The sequence below is a fragment of the Python bivittatus genome, unplaced genomic scaffold (genome assembly GCF_059951505.1).
Source record: "Python bivittatus isolate LINGU-HERP-01145 unplaced genomic scaffold, Pbiv_v1 ctg000310_np1212, whole genome shotgun sequence".
Lineage (NCBI taxonomy): Eukaryota > Metazoa > Chordata > Lepidosauria > Squamata > Pythonidae > Python > Python bivittatus.
Genome location: NW_028277054.1, coordinates 11,071,442 through 11,086,652, shown reverse-complemented (window position 1 = coordinate 11,086,652; position 15,211 = coordinate 11,071,442). Strand labels below are relative to the sequence as shown.

General features: G+C 40.6%; 1 protein-coding gene across 3 annotated transcripts in view; it reads left to right on the top strand.

The window, feature by feature from the left end:
* The window catches only part of PTPRU (protein tyrosine phosphatase receptor type U), a 312,459-nt gene that overhangs the window by 277,002 nt on the left and 20,246 nt on the right, over positions 1 to 15,211 (top strand). For 2 of the 3 annotated variants that reach the window (XM_088140060.1, XM_088140062.1), the window contains 5 exons: positions 3,298 to 3,433; positions 4,489 to 4,638; positions 5,070 to 5,246; positions 10,488 to 10,628; positions 13,788 to 13,913. In XM_088140060.1, coding sequence (XP_087996186.1) covers positions 3,298 to 3,433; positions 4,489 to 4,638; positions 5,070 to 5,246; positions 10,488 to 10,628; positions 13,788 to 13,913 — 730 coding nt within the window. The remainder of the gene's footprint in view (positions 1 to 3,297; positions 3,434 to 4,488; positions 4,639 to 5,069; positions 5,247 to 10,487; positions 10,629 to 13,787; positions 13,914 to 15,211) is intronic. The other variant, XM_088140061.1, reaches the window with a different exon arrangement.

Here is a 15,211-nt window from a genome sequence, read left to right as displayed (position 1 = left end):
ACATTTTTCCTTGGATCAGTGGTTCTTAAAAGTGTAGAAAATAGGATTGGAAAAAAAAAATTAAGACAAAGCAACAATCCATTAATTCAAAATTGTTTTATTCACATTTGATCCCCAGTTTTTAAGTTACAACAGCAAAGTATTCCCAGTTGCCTCCATCTGTGCAAATATTTTTTTGTATAGAAACGTTTTATATCACTATTTGAGATTACAAATGTCTTTATATATACTCCCCAAATACACAGGAATTTATGCATCGCTTTTGTGTACTTCGCTTTCCGATTTTTAAATGTGCCATATTTTGTTGACTGTGGTACAATTAAACGAAGGCTTTTAAAAAACAAACAGTTGCATCTGTGGTACTTTCTCTGAAATGTGCTTCTCCTTTGAATGAAATGTCAAAGGACAAACTCACCCTAATCAAATGGAATGAGAACTAGTAGGAAAAAAAAGAGAGAGTCACATTTCAGCACAAGAGTAGCATTTTTTAAACTCCACCCGCAAAGGGTGAAATTGAATATGTGAAAACCTGCAACTAGGAATATATGAAGAGGGGGTCAAAAAGATGGAGGCCACAGCCATGTCATTGAGACCATGCCCCTTTTTTATTCCCACCGCCATCTTGACTTTTTAAAATCCCCCCTCCACCCATGGATACCCCTGCCTGCAACCCAGAATATGGTGAACATTTTAGCTGATGTGCATTTCTTTCAACATATAAACAATTGTCAACCCTTGGTTCACGTCGATAGAAAGATAGATGATTGTACAGGTAGTCCCTGGGTTAAGAACGCCTGGGTTACAGACCCATAGTTAAGGACAGAGCTTATTGTAGCAAAATTAGAGTTAAATACACAGTACTACTTATACAGCAATACTGTTCCATCTTACATACAAATTCGGCTTAAGGACATACCTTGGGAACGGAACTCATTCTTAAATTGGGGACTACCTGCAATGGTATGTGGGAATGACCTTGGGGGACCGGGTGAAGAGATGCTGCCTAGGGAACGGTCAGATAAGAGGGAGCACAGCCACAACTGCATGGGAAGAGCAAAAGGCTCAGGAGGGACCCTCCCTAAGTTATCGGGCTATAAAGGTGATGGCAGGAGAAATGTACTTTCAGACTTGCAAGATTGATGTCAGCCTTATTAGGTAGACCAGACAGGAAACATGGCCAGATAAGCTAATTCTACTTTATTGTAAAGCTACATTAACAGAATCTTGCAAGTCTGAAAGTACAATTCTCCCGCCGTCACATTTACAGCCCTGTTAACTTAGGGAGGGTTCCTCCTGAGCCTCTTGCTCCTCCCACTATGCAGCTGTGGGCTGTGCTGTCTCTTATCTGACCATTCCCTAGACAGCATCTCTTCACCCAGTCTCCCAAGGTCACTCCCCCATACCCTCACAATGGTCTTGTGTTCAGATATGGGCATAGTAGGAAGCAGTTTCTGTTGTGGTGCTTTTAATTATTATTACAGGAACGTACCATGTCTGAACCCAGGCTTCAAAGCATTGGCTTCTTTACCTGTCTTATTTATCTTATAATTAGCCACACACCAGTGTATATGCCCTAATTTGCTCCATAAGCCTCCGACATGGTGGGGAAGGACATCACACCTACTTTCCAAGTTTTGCTTTAAGAGCAGTCTTAAGCTTCATACAGTATGCACAATGTGGAATCTCTCCTTTCTAAATGTTAAGCTGAGCTTTGGAGGCATTCTGTGTAACTTTTTGCTCCATAGTTCTTCCTGGGCTAGATAACAAGAAAGGACTGATGAATGAAAGCTGGGGAATTTCCTCCCACAATGAAACACAGATATTTTTTTATTTTGGCCTCCAATTGCTTCATCAGTATTCATTCATCAGGGACAACAAGTATAATTAGTTTCCTCAGCATGCAATCATTGAGAAACACAGCAAGTGATTCATCAGCCCCAGAAATTAGTATATTTGAGGGTTTTAAATCTACAGTGGAAAAGGGGAGATGGGTGTGGTACATTCAGACTTTTGCTAATGACTTCGATGGGTGGGGCTTCTAACCAGAGAAACCTGAGTCAACCATATGCTACAGGCAAGTTTCCTTTAAGAGAGAGCAAGGCTGTTTTAGGTAGCATTACAGTGGATTCTTTTAAAAATCTCTAACAGATGTGATTCTTTCTGTACATAAATACCAAAGATCTGTTTTAGCCTGGGGCTGTTCTGTGTGGGGAGAAAACTTCTGTTTGCTGTTTATGGTGAAAGAAGTATTGGTTGGGCTCACCACATAATGTAGAATCACGGATCAGGGCATTTCTGTGGCTTGAGGGCATTTCTACAGTTGGAGAGTCCCTTGTTCTCTAGAAGGGTGTGGGGAGATGCGTATCAGCACTGGGTGAGGCCAGCACTCCACATAAGGGATGCCAGTCTCTGCAGCCAGCCATGTCTTTCATAATAGAAAAAGCTAGATCTGGATACCAATACTAATGATGAAATTCTGCACTAAATCTGTGAGCAGAACAACCAGGTGGGGATTTCTCTGAATTTGCTCCAAGAAATATATCCAACTGGGGATGTCAACAGAGAGAACAATGGGAGGCAAATGATGAAAAGTTCATTGTCATATCACAAAAGGGATGAAAATTCCACCCCTTTTGCATCAGCATTGCAACACTGCATATAACTACAAAAGGGGCAGAGTTTGCATCATGATGTCATACTTGTTTTGTCATTCTGTTGAATTCATGGCTTGCTCCAGACACCTCTGTCTCCAACAATTACTCTACACCAGGATTCCTCACTCATGATGACATCAATACCACTACTGAAAAAAATCTAATGGGAGGAATTCCCTAAGGATGTCTCCTGGAGATTTAATGGACAAAAGGGCAGTCAGGAAGACTGCAGATCACTGGAGAGAGGATTGCATCTTACAATAAAAGATAGGACATTCAGACATAAACTTTGGCATACCTTGTCCGTAAATAAGTGCTTGAACTCCCCACTCACCCTTGATTGGAAATTCTCTTCCATAATGTCTTTTGTGCACTGCAATACTTTCAAAAGAGATGTTTCTATTGACTTAGCCTTAAATCTAACTCTAGTAGGTAGGCCTTCTGATGAATCTGAAATATATTCCAACTTTTGGACTCTATTAAGTTTCCAAAGGTTAAAACTTTTATATCTGGAAAAGGGCATCAAAAATGTATGAATTCACAGGAATTCATGAAGCAATTATAGAGGAATTTCCACATTTCCAACAGTTCTGACAGTTAAAATGTTTCTTCTTCTTTCTCACACCTCCTCAAACTTCTACAGTGCTGGCACTGGGCGGACAGGCTGCTACATTGTCCTGGATGTGATGCTGGATATGGCCGAGTGTGAAGGAGTTGTAGACATTTACAATTGTGTGAAGACTCTGTGCTCACGGAGAATCAACATGATTCAGACTGAAGTGAGTTTATTGGGATGAGGTAGGGTAAAGTACATTGTTCCAGGTACGTTTGAAAGCCTCCTTTGTTGCTTGGTATGTATTCTTTGTGGCACAGTCAGAACAGTTGGATTCCATAATATTTCAGGAGCAGTTTTACTGGGCAGAACTTTAGTAAAACAGCATTGCAGTAAATGAATTAAATTAAGATTCTTTCCTTTCAAGATCTTTTATTTGTTCTACCTTGGCTCCTGTTCTAGTCCATGTAGCTTTGTATCTTTACTAGCTAGACTAGTGTTTCTCAACTTCAGCAACTTTAAGATGTGTGGACTTCAATTCCCAGGATTCCCCAGCCAGCCATGCTGGCTGGGGAATCCTGGGAGTTGAAATCCACACATCTTAAAGTGCTAAGGTTGAGAAACACTGAGCTAGACAAAAGACTTTACAAGTTCTGATGAGGGCCTTTCCCAGTTTTAATTGGAAATACTTTGGATCTTTTATCCTATGTAGTGTCTGTTCTGTCACTGCTGTAAATGCTTCCCTATCCTAATCAGCCATACCTGAGAAGCAGAAGAAGCTGGTATAACCCAGATTAACCAAACACAAGTGCTGGGTTCCCATGATATGCTACTCCCAATTAAACGTTATTCAGAATGGCCTAAGACAATGATCCAGCTCTCACAGAATGTCTGTTGAACCACAGACAGCCCACTACCGTAGGGTGTTTAAGTGATCAAGGGGATCCAGTGGGGAGAAGAGAAATATGTGTCTGGAGAAAAGAATATTTCTCTCCTGTTCCCCTCTAGTACCACTTATGTATTGGGTTTGCTTGTTCTGGTACTGTTCATAGAATCATAGGGTTGAAAAAGACCTTGGAGGTCTTTAGGATGGCCCCAAATGATCTTTTGGGAAGGAAACGTGTTGCAACCAGAGTTGATTTCAGGATTATTCAGCCCAGTTCCAATTGCTGTTTTCAAGTCTGCTTTAAGCCATTTTGATCACTTTGATTAGAAGTGATATGTGAATAATGCAATGCTTATGTCCTTAACAAGACTTTCATTCCTTCATTCATACTAAAGGAGCAATATGTCTTCATCCATGATGCCATCTTGGAAGCCTGTCTTTGTGGAGAAACCAGCATCCCCATCAGTGAGTTCAGACCTACATACAAAGAGATGGTTAGGATAGATCCACAGAGCAACTCATCCCAGCTGCGGGAGGAATTCCAGGTGAGTGAATGAAAATTGGAGGCTTTCTTGAATCAAGGGCTCTTGACAATGTTCATGAATTCCCCTGAGGTATGATTCCAAATACCACTTACAGGAAAATAACAATGAGAGAAGGGTTACAGGGAAGTAACAATGAGAGAAGGGTATGTCTCCATTGCCTACCTGTGAGCATTCCAGAAGCATAAAGTTGACCATGATGAGGAACAAAATGCTGGGCTGAGATGGCTCTTGGCTTGATACAGCAGGCCTATTCTTAAGTTCGACCCTGGAAGACTCATCCATATGTTTTGAGCTGCAGCCTTTCCTAGATCACCTAAGACTTTGAATAATAATTTTCTTCTTTTAAAATAAAGAGTGTATAGCTGTAGTAATACATTTCATCTCCCAATAAGATTATAAAATGCTGCCTAACCTGGTTTCTTCGTGTCCAGCAGACTCTGAATTCTGTAACACCCCACCTGGATGTGGAGGAGTGCAGCATTGCCCTTCTACCACGCAATCGGGAAAAGAATCGGAGTATGGATGTGCTGCCTCCAGACCGGTGCCTCCCTTTTTTGATCTCCATGGACGGAGACAGCAACAACTACATCAACGCGGCCTTAACGGATGTAAGTGCATCTCCTCAGTGGCAGGGACTGGGTGGGAAAGTCATTGGCCAAGCCCATCTATAGTACCTACAGCAACCTTAGCCTGCAAAGTTAGGTTCCAAGACTGGATGCTGGGAAAGCAGAATCCAAAGAAAAGTTTTACAAGACTTAGAAAAAGTTTGGAAGACAAAGCTTTAGGAGCAAAAATATAAAAAGCTCAAAGCTTTACCTAAAGTTTCCTTTAGAAAATCACTGTGAAACTTCCATCAGGGGAAAAAAGTCAGCCTGAACTAGTAGTTTTGTTGCCCTTGTTAGCCAATCTGGCTGATCTCATAAAGCCTGCAGTTTTCTCAGTTTAGCCACAGTTGGCTAAGTGCTGCCACCTAGCTGGATAATTTCAGTTTTTTGTTTTTGTTTTTTTTACTCGAATGAAATTGACTGGTGATCAGTACCTCTCTGAACCTCGCCAGGTAGTTTCCTATCAAATTAATATTTTGTTGTGTCCTGTGTCGGGGCATATGGTTTAACATTTGGCACTTAGATCCCATCTTTGCCTTATAGTTGGTTTCCTGGTTACATCTTAGCCTTGGTGTTGACAGAAGCCAGCCCTTGTACCTCCCTTTAGTTTAGAATGTAGGACAAATTGCCTTATGGGCAAGGGCTGCTTTTTGATGGATCCACTGACAATGGTGAGCAGTAGTATTTTGCAAGAATTTTGCCATGAGTCTCTCCAAATCCTACATAGGGCCATAGGAATAGAAAGCCCTAGAGAATACTTGCTTTCTTCCTATATAAATACTATTCTGTCCCTTGGTATTTTTAATGCAGTGTAGTTTGTCAGTTTTGATACTTTAGCAGTTTCGTTTTCAATTTCAGTCCTTTGATAATTTGAGTTTTAATTTTGGTCATTTGGCCCATGTCTTTTATTTAAAGTCCCTTCTTTATTATTGTTGCCTGCTGGCACCGTCCCTTGAAGGTCTTCCTTCCTTCCTTCCAAACCACAGAAGTTCCTTTTTCAAGTAGACAGGCTAAAAGAACAACCAGTATTATTGGGAATGCTTTTAACATTGCCAAAGGAAAAAGAGTTGTCAGCATCTGAAGTGAGAAGTGCCCTTGCCTTCCTTTCTTAGGAACATGTAGCAAAGCCTGGTAGAAAATGGGGACAAGGCAGAGGAAGCAAATCAGTAGTGTCTATCAGTTCTTTTTGCTCATTCCCCATATTCATACAGGAAATGAACAAAAAGAGGGACTGTGCAAACTGAGTTCCCCTTGACTTGCCAGTTCCCTGCAATGCTGTCTAGCTTCCTGAATGTCTGAGCATTCAACAGCTAGTGCAAAAGGTCTGTCCTAACCTCACCACAGTGACCCTCATCCTCTCCAAAAATGTGTGCCCCCAGCTATCAAAAGGTTGCTCACTCACTAGATCAGTGTTTCTCAAACTTGGCAACTTTGAGATGTGTGGACGTCAACTCCCAGAATTCCCCAGTCATCATGTTGATTCTCCAGCCAGCAGAATTGAAGTTCATACATCTTAAAATTACCAAGTTTGAGAAACACTGCTCTAGATGTTATACAATTACAGTTCCAGCATCTGTCGCTGTTGGAGCTCCTTGCACTTGTAATTTGGCAATTAGAGGAATGTAGGAAGCAGCTTTATATTAACTCAGAACATTGCCCCATATAGCCAAGTATCAGTGATGCTGACCAGCAGTGACTCTCTGAGATTTTAGAAAGCCATTTCTATGCTTTCTTTTGGCTTCCTCTTGAGTTGGACAGTCCCTGTTCTGAATTTCAGATGATATCATCACCTCTGTTGAAACTCTTGTACATGAGTCCATTTTGATACTATTCTTGGGTCTAGACAATATGACTCGTTGTATTATTTTGTGCCAAAGTGTCGTACAAACAAACAATATATTAGCTTCCAGGTAAGAGTAAGGCCAAATAAAGTTAGATTGCCTAAAATAACCAATGACCTCTTTCAATTAACCAAGGAAGTGCCTGTTTACTAGGTAGAAGGGGAGCATTCACTTTGAAAGTCTGTCACTATGTAATGCTCCAAAGGAAACTGAATCGTCAAGAGTGAAGAGCTTCATCTGTATGTTTTTTCTAGTTTTTTTTTTTTTTACCATCAGAGCATGAAATGATTTGATCAGGATTTGATTTAGGCTGATTCAGTGAGGGAAGACTCTCCTTCAGAATCTATTCAGAGCCTTATTTCTTCTACCCTGGTTCTTTTAAAAACAGTATTTTTAAAAAGTATTTGAACAGAGGGCAACTATTTCATTCATGGGTATTTTAATGGAGCATTATTGTAAATCTAGATCTAGGAAGGGGTGCCTTGAGTATCTGTAAAATTTATTCATGAAACACTATTTTTAATGTCACTAAACTGAACAATTATTAAGTGCATGAAGAAGTCATATAAGCTGCATTTAATTTTGATTTGATTAAATCAAATCAGCTTCAGTTATTGTCCTGGCCTTGCCTACTTTATTAGGGCATGCCCAGTTTTTAGATTTTAGAAACATTTGTTTTCAAAAATGTATAATATGTGGATATTTCCCAGAAGGTCTGGATTAACTATAAGGCTAAAGAGACAGCAGCCCTGTCCACAGTCTTAAAAAACCTACTTCTTCTCCTATGGCCATCATGATTGAGACACAATCATGATTTTGCTCAGTCATCTAAACAATTGCTCCTACCTTCATCTGAGTCATCTAAAGCTCCTACTGTTCAGTGCTTTTAACCAACTTTTAACTTTTTGCTTTTAACGCAGTCATGATTGGTGAGCAAACCTAATAAAAATAATGGCCTTGTTGGATTAGGTAAGGTTCATCTTACTTCAGCATATTGTTTCTTGCAGTGGCCAAGCAGATGGCTCTGGGGTGGGAGACATACCTTTCTCCTGTTGTTCCTCTACAAGTAGTATTTGGAGGCATATTATCCCAACCTGGAGATAGCACTGATTCTTTAAGACTAATAGCCATTGATAGGATGTCTTACGTGAAGTTATCCAGGTCCCTTCTCATGCCATCCAGATTAACGGCCATATCTGTGATAATGACTTCTACCCATTAATTATGGGCTGTATAAAACTTACTTTCTTTTTTCTCTTCTAAAGCTCCTTCCAATCAACTTCATTAGATGGCTCCTAGTCCTAGTATTTTAAGAGAGGGAGAAACAATTTATCTAGCCATGTCTTTTATACCATGCAGGAACATTTTATATACTGTGCACAATGTTTGGTAGAGATTATGTCTCCCCTAAATAACTTCTTTCTAAGCCAAAGAATCCCAGATCTTCTAACATATTCTCATAAGGAAGATTTTCAAGTCTTGATCGTTTTGGTAATCAAAGTTTAAATATGTGTCTGCAGAAGGGACTTCCTGGTTTATTAAAACCTCCTTTTGGTTTGCTTTCCCAGATTGTTGATTTCTCCCTAGAAGGCAAGTAAGCAGAAAATATTTCTCACTAAAATATGCAGTAAACAATATTTATCAGTTTTCTTAGTGCTTATATGGATACATGCACAATATTCTGTAGGCCAAATAGGAGGCCCAGTGTAGCCAGCTAATCCAGAACCCACCAGACTTGATCTGGCTCTGGTCACAATGTTCATTAAGAAAGAAGTAGGATGCAAAGAGAGTAAAGAAGAGTTAGAGAACAGTAGCATTGTTTCAGAGAAGCTGAAAAGTTGGGAGTTGCTTCCAAAGTGCGGTGTATCTGGTCTCTTGAGCTGATAAATGTTGTTTCAAGGACTCTTGAGGAAGTCAAAGAACTAAAGGATAAAAGCACTAACAACCTCGATTGTCTGCTCTCTCTATCTCTGCAGGTGCCCCTAAAAGCACTTGCTTTTTCTGCAGAGCTAACAAGCTCTGAAAAGTCTTTACCTTGAAGTTCGTGGTTTTTCTCTTCCTCCCCCCTGCCCCAAGATATCTTCTCCCTTCTTCCTCCAAAAAATATTTGTTAGAAATAAGACTTAGAATTGCCTGTGCTACAGGTATGTGTTTATGGCATGGCTCCCCCATCCATTCACAGGGCAGGAATTACAAGGCAGGCTGACTGTATGACAATTAAGAATTTGCTCATCGATCAAAGATAGATTGATTTTGGTTAACAGAATTTTAGAAAAAGAACCAAGAGCAGACAGTGTGCTTCTCCCTCCCCTTGGATGTGATACTAAAAAGTTGAGATGTATATATTGCCTGTATGCGTGAATGTATAATGTTTGGCAGAAATTTTAATTATTCATTCATTCATTCAAATTTGTTATAGCTGTCCGACTCCGTGGGTAAAATCCTCCATGGAAATGTGACCCTTTCATAACTCTGTTCCTGTTCACACCTCAGTTTAGTTCCATTTACAGTGGATCTCCATCCTTGGAGCAAGGCAGTGTAGTTTTTGATGGTAGACAACTTGCTACAGGCATGAAATTACAGTTTTACAATGAAACATAACAGCACAGATTCCAACAGCAGAAACCATAAAAAATACCTCCATGCTGAACAAGCCAGGGCAGGATTGCTCAGGTCTCTAACTGATAGTAAATGCTGCTTCCATGGATTTTTTGGGTGTAAATGTGTGATGGTAGTGGTGGTTTGGCAAACTGTTCTCAGTGGGCCCTGCCCTGGATAAAATCCTGCCTTTTCCTCATTGTCTCTTTCCTTTGGTCTCCTTTCAGATTAAAGCTGGGCACAAATTGCTGTCAAATTAATGACAGATTATCCCCCCCCCCCTTAGTGCAAGGAGCACTACATTGCACCAATGAGAATGTCTCAGTTGAAAAAAGTGAAATGTACCTTTTGTTGAATGTCAGGAGAAATTCTGCCCAGCATTACTGTAAATTTCTGCCACCTTTAAGAGGGAACGAGAATAAAGAATGTAGAAATTACTGCCAGGGGGAGCAGCAAGAAGGCTGGATGGCTTGCGTAATTGAAAGTGCCTCTTTCATGGACATGGACCTTGGGAAATGTCCGGTTATGCCTCTGTGCCCCTGCAGAAAACATAAATTAAGGATTAGAACTGCCTCATGTTCTTTATAAGTTATTTTCTGGGCAGCCTTGATAATCCCTTTGGCTATGAAACATCAAGGCTTTTTGGGGAGTGAAGGAAAATCTACATCTCCCAGAATTCTGGAAGTTGAAGTCCATACATCTGAAAGTAGCAGAGGTTGAAAAACACTGCAATGCCCACTGAAGGGTTGTTGTTTCAGTCCTTATTTCCTACCTGCTTTTACCAATCTCTCTTGTTCTCCTCTAGAGCTACACCAAGAGTGCTGCTTTCATTGTAACCTTGCACCCCCTACAGAACACCACAACAGATTTCTGGAGGTTGGTGTATGACTATGGCTGCACCTCCATTATTATGCTAAACCAGCTCAACCAGTCCAATTCTGCCTGGGTAAGTAAGAGAGATCCACTGAACTAAAACAAGGAGAAAAGATGGGATGAAATAGTTAAATGATGTGGGACTGGAATAGCCTGATAAGAATGTTCTCCAACCTAGATGTGTTGAGATAGTAATTCCTGGAATCTCCAGCCAGCATTGTGCCATCTACCATCACCTCTTCTGTGGCCCAAGATGCCCTCAGAGTGATTCTAAAACACTGGTTGCCTTTTTGGTCTTTTTTCCTTCTTTAGATGTTGGGGCTTTTAAAGGCAGAATGCTTGCAGCAGCATAGGCTTAAGACTCCTTTTTCACTCCTTAAATAGCTCAGAATTGAGTCTGGCCTGAGCAACTTTTGGAATGTGTCCATCAACGTGCTGTGCAGATGCTGATGCTGCCCTCCAGCCAATGGAAGTCGTGCACTCAGTGTTAAAGAACAGTCACAGCCAGTCACTCTAGATTTATTGTGTTAAAAGAAAAGGATGCTGGGCAAAGCACAATCAGCCAGGGCTACTGTGTGAGATAGTTTTGTGGGAGGACAGCTAAATGGTATTTGGCCGTTGTAAGTCCGTTGAAGAGGCCTCAGTGACTTGCTTCTCAGATCATTATGGTTTGCTGAATAAATCACAGATGACTGAGTTTGCACAGTGCACTAAGCTGGAAGCTGGCAACTGAATGACCAACAAAGACCATTCTGGGAGCGGAATGGCCTGCTCAACCAATGGGTGGAAGGGCTGCTGCAAGAAATGTGTGTCTAAATGGGATTAAGCATGCGTGATTTTAAGTGACATTAGGTGCCATTATAAAAAGGTAATGCAGCCTTCTCCAACCTGCTGCCTTCCCAATATGTAGACTGCCTCCCAGAATTCTCAGCAATGACCATGCCTTCTGGGAATTCTGGGAATTGATGCTCAAGGGCTCCAGGATGGCAAAGACAGGCATAAACATCCTATGGATTTAGATTTTTTTTTTTTTATCTATAAATTATGTACCTAGATCTTCAAACTATGGAGCATTTGGGGAGTTTGATTCTCCCTCTAAACCTTCAAAGCATTCTTGTTGAGTTCATGGCAGTTTTACGAACCCATTACAAGTCTATAATGTTAATTTGCTTGATTTTTTTTGAAAACATAAAATTAATATTGTAGACTCTTAATGGACATATTCATTAAATGGATTATTTTATGAGTCAAAATCAGACACTTCCAGTGCCAATGACCCAACTTATTGTTGTACTACTGATATTGAAATAAGGAGATGAATGAATTAAAGGACCCCCTTTGGGTGAAGATGAGCATTCCTTTGTCAGTCTTGCTTGCTGAGTTAAAGAGGACCACTGCGTGCTTAATAAACAGAACAGGAAAATAAACATTATTCTCAGTGCTACCATATCAGGGAGGTCTAGTAATACTGCAGGGCCAAAGGAGTTTATTCAGGAGTGAAATTAACTCTGGAAGCAATTGACACAGAGGGAAATCTAAGCAGTGAACTCTGTTACAAGAGGGCAAACTAAGAATTGGGGGAGCTTAAATGGAAAAGAGAGGAGAAGCAGAACTACTTTCATCCTAAGTAAGAAGCTTTGGTTCTCCCAGTTCTTCACAATCAGAGTTGTATAGCACACTTAACCAAATCAATTAAAAACTTTCAGCCTGGATCTGTACAACATGCTAAGATTGGTTATTTTTAACCTTAGTGTGCATTTTTGCAGCAGAACACACTGTGTGAGTTCAGCCTGTTTGATTAGTTTATGATTCAAACCCAGAAAATGGACTAATTTAAACAGACAAACGGTTATGATCCACCACATCAGAATCCTACTCCTCCCCCTGTGGTCTCAATACAACTCCGCCTCTGTTTCTCTGTTATCTTATTCTGCTCATCACACTGGACACTTGCTTCTTTAGGGGATATGTGCCTAGTGCTGTTTCAGCCAGATCTTAAAACATTTACAACAGTCAATAAATCTGCAAACAGCTTTGGAAAGGCGACTTAGAGGGCTTATCCCTCACTTGAACCATGTCTCGCTGGAGGAAGTTGTAATACCCAAATTATTCTCTGAGTCTGGAAATCATCATGATGCCAGAGATTTATAGCTCCCATTAATAACCAATTATTATGCAAATACAATTGCTATCCAGCGAGGCCTGAACTGTTGGATGGCCTGAAAAGCTAAATGTTGTGGTAAAAGTGCAGTGACAAACACTGTTTTTTGTGTTGATATTTCCATCCTGGTAGTTGCCATAAGGAATGAAGTTGGTGAGGCAAGAACAGCAGTTTTTATGCTAGAGAGAATCATTCTGTCCATGTAGATCAGTTCCCTCCCACTGCCATCAGGAGAACAGGCAAGCATCCATTGACTCAAAAAAGCAGGAGGGAAAAGCCTTGAATTAGAACCTTGGAGCAAGGACCTTTATAATGGCTATGACTTCTGTGTACTTCAGTGGACCAATTTTCTCTTGCTGAGTCATGCCTAGTCCTGAATAAAGGGTTATATGTTGGGATGGATAAGATTTACAGCTGAATTTGGTCTAAAAACAATCTCATTCATAATGCCCAAAGCAGACAATGCATCAGTTGGGCTGCCTGATGAGTGATATCAAGAGTCCTTCCTATCAGTGATTGTTTCCTGCCACTTTAATGCAGAGCAGTATTAAACCTTGTCCTGATGTAACCTAGGTGGAATTGGCTGAAAACAAACCTTGACTGAAAGGGATGCCTTCACTGAATTGCTTCCCTCTGAGAAAAACAGACGAGGTTTATTTATTTAGAGAAAGGGGGACTAGAAGTGGGTATGTGCAGGAAGGAGTGATGGTTTTTAAAACTGCACATGAAAACAAAGTACTGTAAGCATTGCTCGATTCCACAGTGCAGGGATTATTTTTTGTTAGAGTAAACCAATATGCATAAAAGCGTAGGCAAACTTTGAAGGTTTGGGGGAAGGGGGGAGAAAAAACTGATTTAATGGTGAAAGGGAAAGAGTCTATTCCACTAAAGCATGCATCAACTCCTTTCTTCCACCTTAAAACTCTGAACTCACCCCTCTACCTTTGCTCTCCCTGGTTGAATTTGCACATTAACCCCAAACCAAATGCACTGCATATGGTTTATTAGGTGAGTAAATCTAGCTGTTATATTGCCAGGTATTTATGCTACTATTTGTTCCTTAATTCTTAGCCTTGTTTACAATATTGGCCAGAGCCAGGGCTTCAGCAATATGGACCAATGCAGGTGGAATACATATCTCGGTCAACTGATGAAGATGTTGTAGCCCGTCTTTTCCGGGTACAGAACATAACACGGGTGAGTTTGCTTTAAACTTTTGCACTGTTTTGAGAGCATTTTTTAAAAAAAAAAATAGATCTGCACCTGCTTTCTTTCTTTTAAAAAGAAAAACTTCTTATAAAAGGAAATGGAAAGGGGAAAGGGGTTTTCACTTTAGTAATTTGGGACAACTCTTTTCTCTTCCCACCAGCAACAACTGCATTTTGTAGTAGTTTCTTGATTTCTTGACTTGTAGTTTAAGGCTTCTTCACTTGTAATTCTTTAATGTGAGAGTAGGAAGGGATTTGATTTCAGAATAAAATCAAATTGTAGCATATTACCCACTGCTTTCTGTTCCAGTTGTAGCCTTTGAGTCTCAAAGGCAATCCCACTGTGGGATCAGAGCAGCTCCCCTACGAGGAAAGACTATCATTTGTAGACAAAAGTTAGTATGGAGTGAAGGCAAGTAAGACAGCAGACAGGTGTTATTATGGCCAGTGATCAGAACACAAGAGCAATCCAAAATTCTCAGCAGTGTTGGCTGATTAGAGAGCTTAAATACCTTCCTTATGACAAAATAACAACAAGAACAACAACCCCACCCTAGAATATTTGGAATTCTTTAACTTAAAAAAAGAAATGACTGAATGGGGATACTCGACTCAAAGGCTACAACTGGGACAGAAAGCAGTGGATAATATGCTACAAGGTAAGAAACACTGGGTATGTGTAACACCCAATTCTCTGGTCAATATATTGGTTGCCAATAGGCTTCCAAGTCCAATTCAAAGTGGAGGTATATAAAATCAAGCATAGCGTGGAGAAAGTAGACAGGAAGAAATCCCCTCCCCCCAAAAAACAAGGTGCAGAGTGGGTCATCTAATAAAGTTGATTGGAAGAAAGGAAGGGTTTGAGCAGGCAAAAGAAAACGTTTTTGTATGTATGGACCAGCTTCAGTACATAATAATATTTGCTGCTGTCAGAAGTGATAATGTGGAGTTCTTGGTTCTCCCTGAGCTTGGTTGTTTGCTTGCAGATGTTTCATTACCCAACTAGGTAATTTCATCAGTGCCAAGTGATAGAGACCACCAGCTTCTACAGTTCTAGGAATTCACGAGGATCAGGCCATGGTTTACTACCTCCAGAATCACAAGCAGCATCTGTAAATACAGGTGCTGGGAGCAACTGTGAAACAGGGCAGATGCTTTCCTGCCTAGATTGACAAACGTTCTGAATGCAGCCAGTTGGCTGCTGTGTGACTCAAAATGCCAGATTAGATAAGCCTTGGTTTGATCCAGCAGGGCCCTTCTTAGGTCTTTAAGAGGCCAAAATTCCTT